The following is a 19,039-nucleotide window of genomic DNA, read 5'->3' as shown; positions in this document are numbered from 1 at the left end:
AATAATTTCAGCTTTGGAAAAGCTTTGCAAAAATCTTGGAAAACCTTTTTTTTTTTTTTTTTTCTTTTTGGTGTAACATTTTGACCTCCCTCCTTCTTCCAAACCTGAACTGACAAGAATCACCACAGCTTCTGCATTGCTTCTTTGGAAGGTGATTATTTCTTGGCTAAGAGAACCCAGCGATGTAGTGTGGATTCAGAGGGAAATAAAACTGCATTTCAAACTCTCTAAAAACACCAACATTTAATTTTATAACATAACCAGGGGTTTATTCCACAATATAAACTGCAACATTTGATACAAGCTACCCAAAAAAGGAGAAAGCCAAAATACAGCTGTGGCAATTACTTTACAGATTTTTTTTTTCCTGTCTTCTACATCACAGGGCCCTCAGTGACACTAGGATCTAACATTTGCTGTCTGTACATCAACCAATGCTAGAAGCAACACGCTGTTCAGTTGTCATTCCAGTCACTGAAACCAGACATAGAAGTTATTGCTCAGATAAATAAACCTAGTCTACGAAAAACGAAGTGGAAAAAAACTAAAGTCTCCAAAGAGTTAACAGAGTAAACAGGGATTTCCTCAAAAGAGGATTATTGGAAAATTCATGGTGCAGGGGTTTTTTTGTTTGTTTGTTTTTGCACCCAAACCAAGCTGAATTAAATACGTCGGTAAATCCCAGAGGTAACTGAATGCTGTACAATAAAGGTGCATTTGTCAAATGCCTTCCCAATCGGTGGAAACCCCTGCAAACAGTCAGCATCTCAAACCTCAACAACCACAAACAGATCAAGGGAAAATACAAAAGTGTCAAAAATTGTTCTGAGTTCTGGAAAATGATCCCATAAGGATAGAAGTAGCACCATTTGCAATCTGGTTCTTAAACCAGCCCCTGTGGCTTAACTGGAAAACTGGGAACCTTCTTTACTCCAGTCCTGAAGGGTTTCTGGGGGTTTCACTTGCGGCCCTGGGCGTCCTTGCCGGCGCAGCTGGCGCAGATGTAATCCTCCTTCTCGGCCATCTCGGGGGAGATGCCCACACACACCTGGTGGAACCACTGGTTGCAGCTGCCGTCGCACTGGACCCAGTCGACCTGGTGAAGAGCAGACACAGGGGTCAGAGCAGGGCCAGGCAAAGTGCCCCACACTCCTGGGTCATCCTGGGGCTCCTGGTCTATGAGAAATGTCTGATCCACAGCTGGCTGGTGCTGGATATTCACTGTGCTCCCTGCGCTCCTGGGCTCTGGGCAGGGCACACTCTCCCTTATCTCCCCACCTAGCAGAGACTCAACATCCCTCTTCTCCATTTCCAGTGTGAATGGGCCTGAGCAGAGCCCCAGGCACTGCCCTGTGACAGAGCCCATCCACACCTGGGTCCCAAGAGCAGCCAGGACACAGTGTCTGCATGGCCCCACCTGCCCCCTCCCATGGTGTGCAGATGTTCTGATGCCACATGGCTGCCCCAGGGCAGGTGGGGCTGGTCATGCCCATCCCAGCTGCACAGACACCGGGTCAGCCAGGGCCTCTCACCCCCCTCATGAACAGCTTTCCTGCAGCCAAACAGTCCCGGGGCAACTCCCTGCCCCAGACCCCAGCACTGGGAACACCATGGTGGGTCAGCCCCTCCTGACCTCATCCCCCTCGGGCTGGAGGCAGTTCACAGCTGGGCAGATGGCATCCTCATCCTCAGAGTCCTCCTGCTCCGAGAAGGACGTGTCTGAGGGCAGCAAGTGGCTGTCGCTGGAACGCTGCAGCTCCAGGAGCCGCTCCCGCTCTCGCTCCAGTTTGTTACTGCACAGATCCTTTGAGTGACTCAGTTTCAGTTTCTTCTTTTTGGGTGTTCTCATCTTTTTTACTCTCGCTCTCTTCTCACCACAGAAGGTCTCTCTCTCGAAACGCCGCTTCAGTTTTCTCTCCATGTAACTAATCCCATCCTTCTTCCCTCGGCAACACTCGTTCTATGGGAAAGACATTTGGCAAGGTTGGAAGTCTGCAGCTAACACCCATTATCCTGTTATTTCATACCCTGATTTTAGGAACAGCTTTAAGTACAAGTACAGTGTTTGACAGTGCTGCATTTTCAGTAGCATGAGATGTGTAAGAGGAGCCAAGGGCAGGGTCAGGCACCAGGGACAGAACTCAGAGAGAAAACCATCCTTATTTCCTGCCCACAGCTTCCACAGCAGCTCCCTTGGAAAGCCTCAACATAGGACAAGAGTCAAGTGTTCAAGGCCAGGATGGGACTTGGAACAATCTGATCTAGTGGAAGGCACTCCTGTCCTTGGCAAGGGGTGGAACAAAATGAGCTTTAAGGTCCCTTCCAACCCAAGCCAGTCTGGAATTCTGCAATTCTATGAAATCAGGACAGATGTATGTAAAGTACAGACTGACCATAAACACATACCTAAATTTCAAAAATGTATTAGGTCACAAATTGTATTCAGTATTTTGTAACTAATTTATTATACTGACTTCTTGACTCCTTTTGCACAAGGAAAATGTATTTTCATGGAAGTGCAGCCACACTCACAAAGCCCAGTGAAGCCCAAGGACTGAGGCAGAGCCCTTCCCCAGCTCAGTGCTGCTGTTGGACACTTGCCTTGTCACCTGTGGCTGTGCTGGGTGACCTCTGCTCTGGCTGCAGGGCTGGGCTCTGCTTTGTGAACAGGGCCTGGTAGAGCTCCTGGATCTCGGGCAGAGAAACCTGCAGCAGCTGGGCTTCCATCATCAGCTCGTCCAGCTCGGTGCTAACCACTAGTGTGAAACACAAGGAGACACAGCAGGAATTCTTCAGTGACAACAACTGCACAGACAATGAAAAATCTCTGGTATCACAACAAAAAATGGTGAAAGACTTTAAATCTGCAACTGCATGAGTTAGTTCTTATCTGCTCCCTCTTGACTGCTCATTTTTAACAGCAGGGTTAAAAGGAAAGACAAAGCTCCTGCAGTGTGGCTCAGAACCCTGCCATGCTCCCATTCCCTGTTGGTTCAAGGATAAGGCATTGCCATCATTCCTGGCAAATCCTCCTGCTTCAGGAGCTGCAGGAGTGTGACAATCCCCTCACTACCTAAGGATGGGTAACATGAACAAAGTGACTGAGGCCTGTACAGGGAGCCATGAGAGGAGAAGAAGGAAGGCTGAGGATAAGCCTGATGACAAGGTCCTGCTCCATGGTCACTACCCACTGCTGCTACTGGCTCAAAGCTCCAAAGCTCATGCAGGGCTCTGAAACAGTCCTGGCTGGGGAGGCCAAAATCTTTGTATAAATAAAGCTTAATAATACACTACAACTCAGATGTGAAAAATAAGCCTGGTGACACAAAGAACTGCCTTGTTTGATGTGAACTGTAAGATTCCTCTGATATGGCTTTTCTAACACAGGTAGGGACTGAGCTGCACAGACAGGAAGGTAAGTTTAGACTTGTGTCTCTGGATAATTGTGCATGAGGAGAGAAGAAATGATAAATAATTTCTGTTACTGTCAAAAGATTATGCAATTCACAGCTTGTCTGTTAGTCCAACCCACTGAGTCTGAGGTGAGGATGGTCCAGAGCTGTGCTGAGTGACCCCAGCAGAGCAGAGCAGCCCCATGGGGGCTGGGGCAGCTCCAGCCCCTGACAGCTGGACAGTTGTGCTGCAGCAAAGCTCACATGGACTTGTGTCCTGTGCATTCAATATCCCATGGCCGCCAGCACCACAACTCTGCTGTTCCCAGCCACCTCCTCCACTTCCAGTGGCCCCTCCTCTTTCCTTCCCCCTTCTGCAACTGGGCTGGGGCACAGCCTGGAGGAGCTGTTCTTGTGGGAAGGGGACAGCTCTCCTGATTCCTCATCCCATTGCACCACACCTTTTCATCACACATGGGAAATTTCTATCCTTCAGCAATGCACCCCTCTGCCAAAGCTGGACACTGAGCTCCAAAGTTGCTGAGGAGATGGAGAAACAACCAGCAGGGCTATGCACAGGCCTGCTCAGCCACCTCCTGGGGACCAGGACACCCTCTCTGCCTCACCAAACATGGGAGAAAAAAGGAAGGGGCAGGGGGAAACCTCCCAAACCAAAGTGAAGGTTACAAACCATGAAGTGGGATGCAGTGCTGTCCTGTAGAGAATGGAGAATGCAAATACATGGTTCTGTTATCCCAGTCATGAGGCATGGAGAATGACATTGCCCCAATTGTCTGTGACACCTAGAAAACAAAACACAGATAGTTTCACTAAACATGGAGTTTGAAATGCAGAATAACTCTGATAGGATCAACACTTGTTTCTCTTACAGCTATTGAAATCTTGTATCTGGTCCAAAAGACTGCAGGGACACACCAACAGCAAACTCTGCACCTCCTGACACCGCCAGGGGCATCTCACCAGGAATTTCTACAACACCCTCTGCCTCACTAACCCAGGTGCCTGAGCCCCTTGCAGAATAAGGCTCTCCTCAATCCCCTCTGCTGCTCTCAAGAGAGTTTTTCAAACTCACCCACATTCCTCACTTTGACCAGTATCAAAGCAGCCCAGCTCCAGAGATTGCTGAAGAGCTTCTTGTGTGGAAGTGAGTGCTGAATTAGCCCAGATGACAGGGAGAACACAACTGGGACAGGACAGGACAGCCATGCTGAGACACCAGATTGACCAGAAAACCACCTCAAATCCACAGAGAGTGAAATTTCAGCTCACACCTGCTGGGGCCTGGTTCAGGAGGGGTCCCTGGCTCAGGCACACTGAGGGACCCAGGCAGAGGGACCTGGTCAGAGGCTCTTCCACTGAACTCCCCAGGGACCTCTGACTTGGGAAATGCAGTCACAAGGACCTGGACAAGCTCAGCCAGAAACACCCTGATTTGGAAGCTTTACTGACTTAAGGTCCAGACCCCTCAAAAATGGTTACACTGCTCTGGGTGGGAGGAACCTCACAGCTCCACTCTGAGCTAACACCACCAGGCAAATAAAATGAAACTGTTTCAATTTCTGGCCGAAACATCAACTTCTGTTTCCAAAATCTTGGCCAGTTCTTTTCAGCTACACTAGCTGACCTAGCAAAAGGATACTTTCAGACCTAAACGACCAGAAAAAAAATTCTCTTAAATACCTAAAGATATTTTAATTTCTATATCTTGACTTGCCTGTTTGAAAAATTTGGTCCCCTAGCCACTGGCACAGCTGGGTGAATGAGAAGCAGATGCAACACCCTGTCAGGTATGGCATGGTTTGTGTTTTAACATAAGTGAACGTGAAAACAGAAGCACAGCCTAACTGTAGTTGGACTAGACTAGCAAAACTAAGGTGTTTCAAAATGTAAAACCAAAAGAGCACATTCCATTTTGGGGTGTTTTGTGCTCTTCATACAGCACAGAACTTTGATTTCTGCTATTCTTCTGCATTTTTTATTCTCAGGAAATTTTTTTACCTCCTTTCCTTCTTCATGTGTGCTTTTTGCTGGAAGATCTTAATTGAAAAATTACAAACTCCCTCACTACCCCACCTGAAACAGCTGCTGTGGCTAAACCCAGCAATATGACTAGGATATTCAGCTTGGGAGGTCTAGCAGAAGGAGGAAAGGCAGCAAAGGATGAAGACACTCAATTGAAAGCAACTTTGTCTGAGAACCAGGCTGGTAATGCACAGGACAGTTTGTGCCTCTGTCAGTAATTCTCAACACTTATTTGAACAGTTGCGGGAGCAGAATATAAAGACCAACTGAATAGCAAGCACTCCAGAAACAATAACTCAGCAGCTCTGTCATTTGTGGTGTCACAGAAGAACACAGGAGCTGGAAAAGGAGAGGGAAAAACAGGCTCTTTGGGAGGAGTTGTTCCTGGACTCCAGCAGAAAGGAACACAAAGCCGCTGCTGGGGCACTCGCACATCCTGGCTGAGGGGCACAGCAGGACCCAGCTCCTGCCAGGTGTAAAGCAGGAACAAACCCTCTGCCTTTGGGGATTTGTAGGGAGCTACAGCAGACCCAAACCCAGAGCAGCGTCACCCCCTGTCCTCAGCGACCCCGCGCTCCCAGTGCCAGAGGCCCATCCCCGGCCCAGCCTCACCTTGTTTGTCTCTGGCAGCTGTCCTGCCGAGGCTTGCCACCTGCTGTACAGTAATCCTGAGCCGACTTTGTCCTGGATGCGTTTTAGATTCCCTGAATACAACATTTGTTGTGCTCTGTGCTGCCAGTTCACAGTTCTCTCGATCATGTAGCGCAGGGCGTCCCCCTCGGGCAGCCGCACGCGGATGCGCTGCAGGGACGCCAGCAGCGGCAGGATCTTCTCCAGCGGCGGCTTCTCGGAGCGCCGGCACTGCGGGCACAGCCACACGCGCGGCCCCGGCGCGGCGCCGGCCGCGGGCACGCAGCCCGTGTGGAAGAAGCCCCTGCAGAGCTCACACTGGATCATGGGAGCAGCCGGCTCCTTCTGGCACAGACACACCTTGAGCTCGGCGTCCTCCTCGCTCGACAGCACCTTCAGCTCGTTGGCCGCTCGCAGGGCGCGCAGCGCCTCCATCTCCCTCAGCCGCGCCTCTCCCAGCGTGGCCATCTGAAAGGGAGGCAAAGGATGGCTGTGCAAACCCAGAGCACCACAGGGAATATTTCTCTGTCTGCTCTGGGGTGCCCTGACCCCAGGGCAGCTCTGACTTTGACCCTCATTCATGGAGAAACTTTCCCAGACTTCAAGATAGACTGGAATCCACAAAAGTGTGAAATAGATTCTAGAGAGCAGTGCAGGGGGATCACTGGGTGAGAAATTGAGGGTTTGGGATTTTTAGTGTGTTGTGGATGGAAGCAACATGGAGGGCACAGGGTGTCCTCCTGTGTTTCTTCTTCATTCTTCTTCCTTCTTCTTCATGGGTTTGGGTGGCATTTTGTAATTGGGCAGAAAAGTCCCCATTGGGGTTCTGTGGGATCAGATATTGGGTTAAAAGGGAAAATAATCCAGGTGTCAGTTCTTAATTGGATAGTTTAGTCTTAAAAGACCTTGTACCAAGAGATTGTTGGCCATTTTGTGCCTTCTAATGAAAAGCTGCTGAACTCACAGCAGTGAGACTGTTTTACTGATAAGAAATAATGAACACCTGAGTCTGAACATGAATTATCATCTCAAGAGCCTTCAGTCCAGCCCCAGAGAAACTGACAACCCGTACCCCAGCAACTGGTTCCCCCACAGATGGCATCTCCAAGGGAGCACTGCTTGTTACAAACAGGGTGTCCCCTGCTCTGCCACCCCACAGACACACCAGGCTCCAGGGCTTTAAATGTTAGAACGAAGGAAGGATGGGGATATGCAGTGGGGCAGCAAATGGGATTGGAGGGGCAGCACTGGGGATGTGCCATGGTGTGACTTCAATTCCCTTCCATTTTCTTGTGAGGCCCTGAGAGAAAAAGCTTAACCCTTCATAAAAAAATAACTCCTAACCCCTTCTCTCTACCAAGCTTTTGTGTTTTGTAATACAAAAACACGGTCTGCCTTCAAGCAGCTCAAATCCTGAAGAAGTGCAAGTTTGGATTGCAGACACTGCTCTTGGAATGCGTCTCTCAACTGTCTGACTCTGGATACTCAGAAAAGCTTCCTGGGCAGCTTTCACAAATGCAAATGTACCTCTCATCCTCACTTTGTACATGCTGCCCAGTGCTCAGGGCCTTGCCCTCACCTATGAACGTGCTCTGGGGATTTGAACAGCAGACAAAGTTCAGGTGTACCCTGGATTGCTGTTTACCCTTTCTGCAGATGTTCATGATCCGTTTTTCAGGAATCCTTAGCACCAGCTCCTATAAAGACAGCTCCTATATATTTCAGTTCCATAAAGGCTGTGCAAACCAGCTGCAACTAATTAATTCTATGCATTTTATAATGTATATAAACACACTGAGGAGGGTTTATAAATATATACAAAGTAGTTATTTCTCACACCATAGCTTTCAAGCATAATTCCTGGACTAAAATCAGCTCTGGAAAAATTGGCCAGCTGTGTCCATCCTGGGCAGACATGGGACTGGGGCACAGCACATTCCAATGTGCACACAGGCGCTAAGCTGGGTTGGGAGGAAGGTTCTGGTTCCCCTCGTGTGTCAAAAGCAAACCCTGCCACACTGAATGACCTCCCTGTCCTGGGTGCAGCCCCTGGGAGTGCCCTGGGCCTCCTTGGCCAGGGTTGCCCGTGTCACCGAGGGCTGAGTGTGCCCCAGGGCCCAGCCTGTCCCACAGTGCCACAACAGGGACACTGCTCCAGCTCTGGGGGTCACACAAGAGAGGCCAACACCAAAGCACTGAAAGTACAAGCTTCAAGTAGTTGCCATAGGTTAAAACTTGATTGTCCCACATTAAATGACACTCAAGCCCTACCCAATGAGCCCCTCCTGCATCTCATGAGCCACAGGACATCATTGCCTGGCAGAGGCTCTGCACTAGGTCTGCTGGAATGAAGCCCTTCCCCACCAGCAACTGAGTCTGGTCTGCTCAGAGCAGTGTTTCAGTGACTCCATAATGCATGAGGTTTTCTTTAATTATTTAGAATGTTTGTTTTAATTATAAATGGTGCTGGATTATTGTGTTCTTTGAAAGGATCAGACCTGGCCAAACCCCATCCCATTTTTAATAAGGTTTAGGTACGGTGGGGGAAAACAGGTCTCCATTTTTTGTTTTTCTGTGCTTTGCTCAGCTACAGGCACTGCCTAGCAAACTGTGAGGCTGCTTAATGCACAAAGCAACACATGTTGTTTCAACTGAAAGCAATTTTGGGAAGTCTGAAACAAACACAGCCAAGTGCAGTTCCAGAAATCCTGCAGAGGAACACAGCAGCAAAAACAGGGTGGAAGCCACATTCCTGCACAGGAGGCAAACAGAAACAAGGATTCAAGGAACTCAGAAGACATTGCAGGTAGGAGAGATCTGAGCACATACCGCAGATGCAGTGTCCTTGCTTTCAGAGAGCGCCCGCTCCAGGTCGCTCAGCGTCTCCAGCTTAGTGCTTTTCTTCTTGCCACTGGGCACTGGCTCCTTCAGCTTCTTCTGCTTCCTCTTCAGACTGAGCATCCCGATGTCACACCAGGGACACAACACCTGAGGGACAGAACAGCAGTGTCCCATGCAGCAGTGTTACACCTGCACTGTTCCTAACAGACCTTCCTGCCTGGATGCAGCCACAGGCAACTGGTGAGAACTACAGTTCCTGCAGTTATTCCATCAAAGATTTGAGGGATTAGGATGAAGTTATCTGGAAGGTAAGGAGAGCTGGGAAATTCAGTTTTGTAAAATGTCCAGACCCAAACAACCCTTGTGTTTCACACAGACTGCTGGGACAGGGGCGGGGGGAGAGAGAGAGAGAGAGACGAAATGCTGAACAGCCTCCATGGGACTGAAACTGCAAACCCTGGGAAAGAGCAGAGATTCCAGGGGCTGCCCTACATTCCTGTCTGTCCCAAGAGGAGGGGGCTCAGAGGGCCTCAGTGCTGGGCAGAGTGTACATTGCTCATGGACTGCAGGTGTGACACAGCCACAGCTCCAGAGGGGCAGCAAACAGAGCCCCAGCCTCATCCTGGTACACCTGAACCTGAGGAGGATGGAGCAGGTAGGAATGTGCTCACCTGCAGCTTGGCCTGATGTACTGGAGTTAATCCAGTGCCACAGATTTGTCAGTATTCCCATATTCATATAGAAAATGTTAGACACTGGCACTGCCTGCTCTTGTTAGCCACTGATTAAGAAGAATAGAGAAAACACCGCTAAATCTTAAGCATTTTAGAAGTTTAAAACTATTATTAGAGCTATAGGTCACTAACACGAGTTCTTATTAAAACAGTTAGTGTAATCCTAAAGCAATTCTGCAAATATACTTAATATTTACTGCTCCCTCCTGGGCACACACTGAGTCCCTGCACCACGCATGGCTGAGCTGATCCCCATGCAGGCTCTCACCTCCAGAAGGGAATATGGAGAGTTCTCACACAGGAACGTGTTTGCTGCACACTCCTTCCACGCCTGCACTTCAGCCACCAGGGCCTCCAGCCTGGGCAGGTGATCCAGGTGCACTGGGAGGGACCGACCCCTCGTGACGAGCTCCACCAGCGTGTCCAGCACGGGCACACGGCCCCCAGCCTGCCAGGTGGGAAATGAGGAGATGCTGGATGCACCCAGCACACAGCACTGCCCAAGTCACAGCAGTCACTAAAGGAATTCAGGGCACAGCTTGTAAAAATTAATTAATGATCAGACAGCTCCGTGACCTGCACTATCAGTCCAACATTTATGCTGCTTGTGCACTTAGTCATTAACTATCAGACAAAAATAAAATCACATTTGGGGGCTGGGAAGCAAGAATACACTTGCCAAGTGACCCTTTAAAAAGAAAATAGAACAAAATCAGACTGCCAATAATATAAGCAGTCTCCCAGTCTCACACTGCATTCACAGTAGAAAATCAAAATAATTCTGAAATAGTAAAATTACAGTTATATTATCATTGAGAAAACATCTCAAAGATCAATTTCAGCAATTAACCCAGCATTGTCAAAGCCATCACTTGTCCCCAAGTGTCACATCCACATACCTTTTAAATCCCTCCAGGGATGGTGACTCTACCCTGGGCAGCCTGTGCCAGGGCCTGATTACTCCTTCCAGTGAAGAAATTTTCCCCAACATCCAACCTGAACCTCCCCAGGTGCAACTTGAGGCAGTTTCCTCTCATCCTGTCCCTTGTTCCCTGGGAGGAAACTCTTGATTCCCCTGGCTCCAGCCTCCTTTCAGGTACTGCAGGGAGCTCCAGCATCAGAGGGCAAGTTTAACCCAGGCTGTGCCAGGCCAAGAGTGAGAACCACCCCCAGTATCCCGTGTGCCACTTGGGAGCAAGCTCTGGCCATTCCCTCAGGCAATGCAGGCACCACACACCCAGAGGTAAAGCAGCACAAGAATCATTCCAGAGGTCATTTTTAGAACAGGCAGTTGATGTGGGACTGGAGACTCAAGCAACTTCAAAGTCCTGATGCCAAGAACTTCCTGCAAGTCTCAGTGACTACAGGCAGAACCACAGCAGAAATTCTTGGCGCAGACAGAAATAATTTTCCATATTCAGGAGGCAGAATTTCAGAGTCCAGACCAAGAGATTAGCAAATGCCAAGGAAAAAAAAAAAATCACTCAAATTCTTTCAAGACAGCCCTCAAATGAAAGTTAGTATTACATGAATTTTATTCCTTAAAAATATTTAAATCCAAGAATATTAGTGTTTTAAATAAGAGCTCAAAATAAATTTTTATTGAAAGCCTAATTTAGGCCAGACAGACCTGAAAATACCCCTAAGTTAGATCAGACCTCACTTTATAGAAAAAAAAATGAGGACAAATGAAAATATCTGGCAATTTACACCAAAATGGGAAATCAGGGCTATCCCAGTGCTACCCTGGTCTGATCTGGGCAGTCTGACCCCTGGCTTGAGCACTTTGCAAGGCTGAACCAGGAACTACTTCTGTATCACCACTGTGTATCTCAGTGTACTACACAAAAAATGTGATTAACAGGGAGTTGTTACTGAGCAACTCAGAAAAAGTGACCCTAAGGTGAAGTTCTGTAATGCAGTAACTTTTTAACTTTAGATTTTTGCTAATAGCTGTTTTATAGATTTTATTGCAGGCAGTTATTTGCAAAGGTGAACGAAAACAGACCAGAAACAGAAGCAATAATCAGGGCAGTGGGTGGAGCTGCTCCATGGCTGAGGTAAACAATGTCCTGGACTGGGTGCTCAGAGTCAGAGGGACACCAGAGCCCAGGAGCACACTCTGGGTGTGGGGTGGCTCTGGTGACATGAGCAGGGTCACCGTCCCTACCCAGCAGCCAGGCTCACGTACCTGCAGAGCCTCCACCTCCTGCAGCCAGTCCTTGGCCTTCTGCACTGCATCCTTCAGTGCTGCTCCATTCGGGAGGTAGGCTGGGATCTCCTCCAGCTCCTTCACTGCTGCTGCCAGGCTGCTCAGGGACTGCCGGGGCCTGGGGGAGCACAACAGCCCAGATGGGAGATGCTGCTTACAGGGGGGCTCTTCCACTCACCTGGGTTGTTAAAATCACAGGGCCACACCAACTGATGATGTAACTGATGATGTTCAGTACTGGCTGCACCCAGCAGAGTTGGGGTGTCAAGAGCAGGGGAGGTTTAAAAATTTTCTTACTCTAGCCTCCTACTAGAAATATTCTCATGTTTGGACTTAAAGAAGATGTAACTTTTATTAAGTTTTGGATGACAAACACCCACCAAACCCCAGACCAGTACCAGCTGAGAGATTCTGCATCAGAAGGTTAAAACCCTGAAATGGGCTTTTCTGTATTTCCCAGTTTGATTCTGAGGTTATAGAGAGGTAAAAACACAACACAGTTCCCTATCAAATGTTGAACCCAAAGCTTAATCACTAATGTGCTATATGAAGTTGTCTTAAAACACTGTGGTTAGTAGTGGGTAAGATATGTTCCATTATTTCAAGTATGACAAAATTTAAAAAATAAAGGAATCTTGAGGGAGGAAACCTGGCACATAAGTTTGTGCCACATTCCTAATTTTACGTACACTGCACTCTCCCCTGTTTTACTTTATAAATCAGAAGGCAAAAACCGCAAGAAAATTTCTCTTAGTAAGGATGTATTTGGCTTATTTCCTTCTTCCCTGCACCAATTAATCTGGAAAAATCTCCTCCCTCTTAGTGAGAAATAGTCCTACATGGACCCCTATGGACTATGAAGTTTTACCTGCTGGTGGTACCTATCTGAGCTTGATCTGAACACGTGTCCTCCAGCCCGAAACTGGGGAGGGGAGAAGGTGGAAAAGAAGGAAGAGGCATCTTAAACCCCTTTCCTGTGGCACAAGGAGAATTTACACAAGATGGTTGAGCAACACAAACACTGCAAGGCAACCCCAACACCTGAAGCTGCTCCATCCCTCATCCCCCTCCTCCAGCCCCGTCCCTTTTGGCTGGCACAAACTTTGCCTTCATGCTGGGAGCTGGATGAACAAAGGGGAGCCCCTCCAGGAGCCAGGGCACTTCCATCTGAAAAAACTCATGGAACTACAATGTGCAACTACACCGACATTTAGCTCTACCTGGCCTTTATCAGGTTCCTGGCTTTGTCATCCCAGTGCTCAGACACGGTGAGGAGCTCCTGCAGCTTTGCCATGGCCTTCTCCACGGCCGGGTAGGGCACGAGCCCCACGCCGGAGTCGATGAGGCGCCTCATGTCATCCAGGGTGAGGGAGCCGTGCTCGGAGCAGGCCAGCTGCACGTCCTCCAGCCAGCGCGCCTGCTCCAGCCGCGCCCGCAGCTCCGGCAGCTGCGGCAGGTCCACGTCGAAGTCAAAGCTGACGTCCAGCAGCTCCTGCAGCTCCGCGGCGCTGGGCATCTCTTCAGAAAGGAGCTTCTGGCTTTGCTGTTGGAAAGCTTCCACACGGTCAAGGAGATCCTGAAATGCACAAATGCAACAATAAAGCAGATGAAAGTCCTTTGCCGAGTCACCTGAGCAAGGGAGCAGCAAAGTTAACCTTGGAAGCGCAGGGTTAACAACAGGAGCATGGGCTCCTGGCAAACCCCCTGCTGCAATGCACACAGTGCACACGGCAAATTATCCGGATGGATGTCTCCTGTTTCCTTTATTTTATGAAGGATTTAAGAATTTGAATTTAAACAAGAGCCTTAATTGCGATAGTCTAATGTTATAGCGTTACTCTTTTTTTTCTTTTTTTTTAATAACTTACATTAAACCGTACGTGCCAGAGAAAGGAGGTGTGGAAACATCAGAAAAAGTACCAGGAGCTTTTTGTAAATGGCACATGGCAAATTAACCTGAGGGCTGAAACACTACAATAGTGTCATTAACACACAGTGTTGCCAGCACCTCCTCATAATGCAGCATGGCCACAAGCTTGGGTATCCCAGAACAAGGCAATCCCAGTGCCAGGGGTGTCAGAAAGAGGGCTCTGAAGAACAGAAAGGATGGAAAGAGAAATTGAGCATTCCATGGGTGTTGCTGTCTATCCTTGTTTTGGAATGGTTCAGGCAGCTGAGGAACAGCAAGGTGAGGAATATGAAGACTTTACAAAACACTGGGAAGGGCACAGAAGTTCTGAAGCTCATTTCTGCTGCACTGCTAAGGCTTTTGAGCTGCACCCCACAGTCCCAGTGAGCCACAGGCATTTTACTCCCTCATGCAGGGCAACACCTTCTCTCTCTCCATGCACTCAGCAGCTCATTACCCCAAAAGGTATTTCTGGGGCTGTTTGCACTTTCCCCAGGATAAAGGACAGTCATCCACAGCAATCCCACAGTGAAGGCTGGGACTATTCTGTATGAAGCCACCTGCCCAGTACTCCCAGTGCTGCCTGAAATGCTGTTCCTGCAGGAAGTACTTCCCTCACAGCTGACACCTTGGCATTTTGCCAGTGAGGCTGTTTCCCAGGGTGGGTAACCTCCCCCAGCAGAGAATAAAACATTTTTTAGAGATAGACTGAACTGTGAACCCATCTCCAGTAATGTTGGTCATTTATATTAACAGCCTAATTTGCACAATGACACATAATTGAGGCTTGTTGAGGATGACACAAAGGAACACTCTGACCATATGTGTTTGCTATTCCCCTGTTCAGGAATGCCAGATGGAGAGGAACTGTTTGCATGTCTGGCATTTCCAAATTTCTGCTTTTCAACCAGCAAGAAAACTTCACAGCTTCAGTACTATAAACAAATAACTGTAAATAGGACTGCATCGAATCTGATCCACACACTGCAGGGCAGATAAAGCTTCCAAAGCAGCAGTCAAAGCTCAGTAGAACTGGTTTATTCCCATTCCTTTCCATGGCACCATCTGGTCTCTCAGTGTTGGGTGGATACCTCAGGGACAGCTCAAGAGCTGGACACGGAATCTCGTGGTTTCAAGTGTTACAAATATGCAAGCTCTTCTCCTTTAAGACAGGAATTCAGCTGCACAGAATTTTTTTTTAATTACCCCTCAGTGTGATATGGAACATTTTGGCAAATTCTGAAACAAGATCTTGAATTACTTTCGGTTTGCCTGAGGGCTCATCATGTGGGGAGCACAGAACCAGCACAGCTGGTGGTAGTGGGATTCAAAGTGATCTGACTCCAGCCAGCAGCAGATTCTCTGCTAGAGAGAGGATTTGGCCAGCCTGGGCTGGGTTTGGCTGGAGTTATCTGTGGGGTTTCCTGGAATGTGGGTTGAGAGCATGAAGAGGGATCTAATTACAAGACTGAGAAAGCTGATTCTGGATTAAATAAGAAGAAAAGTGGTAAGGATGACAGAGCTCTCCCTCAGAGCACTGGGGAGTTTGAATGTTCTCAGATTAACCTGGTTTTACTCATAAGAGCAGACCAGTTAACTGACCCCAAACTTTTAACTTGTAGTTACCTAGGTCATCCCGCTCCTTCTCCTACAATCCTTCATAAAACATGAATGGTTTGATTTGCCTGTGCAGAATAAAACTCTGCTGAGAACAAAGAGCAGCTGGTCAGAGCTCCTGTCTTCAGCATCTCATGTGAACGTCCCCCCAGCCTGCCAGAGCCCAGGTATGAACTCTTGGAGCAAACAGCGAGATGGGAGATGAAGGCAGTGCAAACCCATTACTCTGTAAATGCTCCTGCTCCCTCCCAAGGCTCCCCCAGTTACCTTCAGCAGTGGTGTCTGGCTGAGGACACAGGGCAGGGCGTGCAGCTGCCTCACGAAGAGCCGCAGCTCGTTCACCGTCAGCTGGTTCTGACACTTCCCTCCCCCGGAGCGGTACCTGCAATGACACATTCAGCCTTCTGCTTATCACTGAAGAGAAAAATAAACCTCAGAACACTCAGCTTCGAGGCCAGGCTGGACAGGGCTTGGAGCAACCTGGTCTAGTGGAAAGTGTCCCTGAAGGGAGTGGAACTAGATGAGCTTTAAGGTCCCTTCCACACAAACCATCCTGTGATTTATTGATTCCCTGACATCTGCTTATGATTTCATGTCAGCCAGGCCTTCTTCAGGAACAACAGAATATTCACCAGCATCCAAGCAGCCCAGGGCTCACACACATGGGAAACCTCAGTCTGCCACTGCAGAACGAGCTTTTGTTGAAACACTCATATTAAACAGGATTCTGGAACAACCACTCAGCCTTGGAAGGGCACTGGTTATTATGGAATAAAATTAAGCTTTTTTTTCCAGAACACAAAGCAACTGTGGATAAACTATTCAGTTAAGTTGCAGTAGCTATTGTAGTCAGCTCTGCCCATGTCGACACCAAAAGAGAACAAATCCCAATTCTGAATGGGTTTTATATTGACAGGTTGTGTAGGCACTTCTGAAAAATCCTCTCTACACTGAAATCAGCATTTTTATTTTTATCTAAAAGCTTTGTAGCAAATGAGTGGCTTATAAGTGTTAACAAATTGCCCAATATTAAAAGCCTCTCTAAACTCAAGCCAGTATTAATGAGGTCTGAGAACCCTGAACAGAAAAGGAAAGAGATCCCTTACAATGCTGGCTCCAACTGAATCCACAGTGGGTTATTTATACAAAAGAGGAGAACAGCCCAGCAGGACATGCCAGCATGACTGGAATGTGAACACTATAAAATAAATTTTAATTTACTATTCTGTATTAAAAATAGGTATTTTTAACACAAAATAGGTATATAAAAATAGGATACACAGGATCACATGGAGAGTTCCAAACCCCACAGTCAGCTGAACAATAAAATGAATTCAAAGCCTCAGGTACAACACAGGTTTCTTTACAGGCTGCTTTGTTCTGCTGGTTTTTGAGTAAGCTCCACAGTGTCTTCCAAGTTTTAAAATACATAAATATTTATATACATATACATACACACATCTAAATGGCAAAGCTGTCACAAGATGTTTTTGAAAACCAGAAATTACACGAGCCTAAGAAAAACCATTGACAGAAGCCAAATTCATGTCCATCCACGGTTATTAATCACAAAGCACAAATTCTCAGAGACTCTAAGGAACAGAATAGGCTTCAGGAGACCTAGAGAAGAAAGGGGATAGACAGGAAAAACATGGCAGCAGGCAGGAACACTGTTGCCTTCCAGTGCCAGGAGAACAAGGCCCACACTGTGCTCCAGCCCCATTCAGATGCTCACAGAACATCTCCAAGCCTGCATCTGTGAGTGTTTAATCCCCCAGCACCAAGAGAACCAGAGAAAACAGGGATGTAGAGCCCATTTGCATCTCTTCAGGTACTGCAGAGGAGCTGGTGAGCAGGAATCACAGGATTTACTATGATTAGTAAATCAGGAGTCACAGGATTTACCTTCTGTCCTGGTCTTCTCCCCATGAACTGCTGTGTTTACTGCACTGGAGAAGATCCCCAGTGTCACTGACTGCTGTGACTGACAGGGACAACCTTCCTAGAGGACACAAGTCTCCTGCATGACTCTTCTAAACTCAGGATCAGACTAAAATGCTCAGTCCACAATAGAAAGTTTGCCAAAAGCACAAATTTTTAGGCAGAATCCAGAATCCTTCCTAACCAACACCTAGCACTAGGTGTGATGGAGGTTGTCAAGCATCCTGCAGATGTGAGCTCCAGGCATATGAATCTGCATGTGATGTAACATGTATTAAGATTTTAAGCAGGTAATTATCTTTATATTTTCCTTCAGAAGTTGTGAGCATTCCCCACTTCAACCTTGTAAGAAAAAAAATAATTAAGTAACACGGGTTTTAAAACAACTGAAAATTATGAAGACATGAGACTTTTCCCAGAAACATGCCAAAAAAAATTCAAGAAGAAATTGTGAGAGAAGGACTAAAACCTCTTCTAGAGCAAATAAGAATCTCAATGCAAGTTCTGCCTCAACAGTGTGTACAGCAGCAGCACAGGGTCAATTACTTGTCACAGTCTGGGATGCTGCAGGAGCTGGCAAGCCCAGCTGTGAGGAAGGCTGAGAGCCTCTCATGGTGACAAAAGAACAGATCTAATCAAGGAGATGCAGACAAAAATTGCTCCCAGCTCTTCCCAGGCCAAACAAAGTCGGGGACACATTCAGTACAGGAAGGACCCATGTGGCACAGAGGAGCTGGGAAGGGCCTGGCTGCTGCTCCCAGTTCAGCACTGGGAGACCTGAACAAGCACCAAGGATGGGAGAACACAGACTGGGGATGCCAGATGGCTCAACACCAAATGAATGAGGAGATCAGACATGGACAAGTCCTTTGATGATGGTGCCTAAATTCTCTAGGTTGGAATTTGGAAGTTCCCTATCTGGCAGAAGCCATGCCTGTAGGAAGTGCTGAATTTCTCATTCCCTGTTGCAGTATTTTTATGCTGCTGTGATAGAGGCTTCATCCTCCTGTGTGTGCAGGACAGCAAAAGTGAAGTTTTATCAAGTTGCTACTACAAAGGCTTACAGAGGGAACACCAGGAAGGAAGACAAGAATCATATCTATGTGTGACAGCAATATTCAGCAACAGGCAGTGTGACAGAACATTCTGCCCCCAAAGTCCTTCCAAGCCAGTCTTCAACATACTGCAAGAGCACAGGAGCGAGGAGCTCTGACCCCTGCTGAGGCAGTGACATGCAGGAACCACATGTGCAGTTCCACCAGCACAAAAGGCAACTGCTCCAATGAACACCACGTTGTGCAAAGCAGCAGAAATGGGTGAAAAGTCTCCAAATGGGACAAATGACAATCCATTTTTTCTGAAGTTCATCATGCTTAAGATTGGTGGACATGAGTCATACTGCTCTCCACATACATAAACCCAACATTTTCTTAGAAATCACCATCCTGCAAGGCTCAGTTGTGCCCATGGTAAGTCCTGATGAGTGCTCTGATGAATGGCTTGAAGGTGAAAGAGGGCAGGGATAGATGGGATATTGGGAAGGAATTCTTGGCTGTGAGGGTGCTGAGGCCCTGGCACTGGTTGCCCAGAGAAACTGCAGCTGCCCCATCCCTGGAAGTGGCCAAGACCAGGTTGGACAGGCTTTGGAGCAACCTGGGATAGTGGAAGGTGCCCCTGCCCATGGCGGGGGGGTGGAATGAGATGAGCTTTAGGGTCCCTT

General features: G+C 47.8%; 1 protein-coding gene across 1 annotated transcript in view; it reads right to left on the bottom strand.

Moving 5' to 3' along the window:
- Positions 1-242: 242 nt before the first annotated feature.
- The window catches only part of KDM5B (lysine demethylase 5B), a 56,824-nt gene continuing 38,027 nt past the window's right edge, over positions 243-19,039 (bottom strand). The window contains exons 18-27 of the mRNA XM_084220827.1: positions 15,646-15,760; positions 13,073-13,428; positions 11,832-11,970; positions 9,909-10,088; positions 8,895-9,053; positions 6,048-6,533; positions 4,084-4,195; positions 2,602-2,756; positions 1,634-1,960; positions 243-1,096 (exon numbers count right to left, since the gene is read on the bottom strand). Of these exons, the coding sequence (XP_084076953.1) occupies positions 959-1,096; positions 1,634-1,960; positions 2,602-2,756; positions 4,084-4,195; positions 6,048-6,533; positions 8,895-9,053; positions 9,909-10,088; positions 11,832-11,970; positions 13,073-13,428; positions 15,646-15,760 (2,167 nt within the window). The 3' untranslated portion in view covers positions 243-958. The remainder of the gene's footprint in view (positions 1,097-1,633; positions 1,961-2,601; positions 2,757-4,083; positions 4,196-6,047; positions 6,534-8,894; positions 9,054-9,908; positions 10,089-11,831; positions 11,971-13,072; positions 13,429-15,645; positions 15,761-19,039) is intronic.

The sequence above is a fragment of the Fringilla coelebs genome (assembly GCF_963513975.1).
Source record: "Fringilla coelebs genome assembly, chromosome: 23".
Classification (NCBI taxonomy): Eukaryota; Metazoa; Chordata; class Aves; order Passeriformes; family Fringillidae; genus Fringilla; species Fringilla coelebs.
This window is presented reverse-complemented; position numbering and strand designations above follow the sequence as displayed.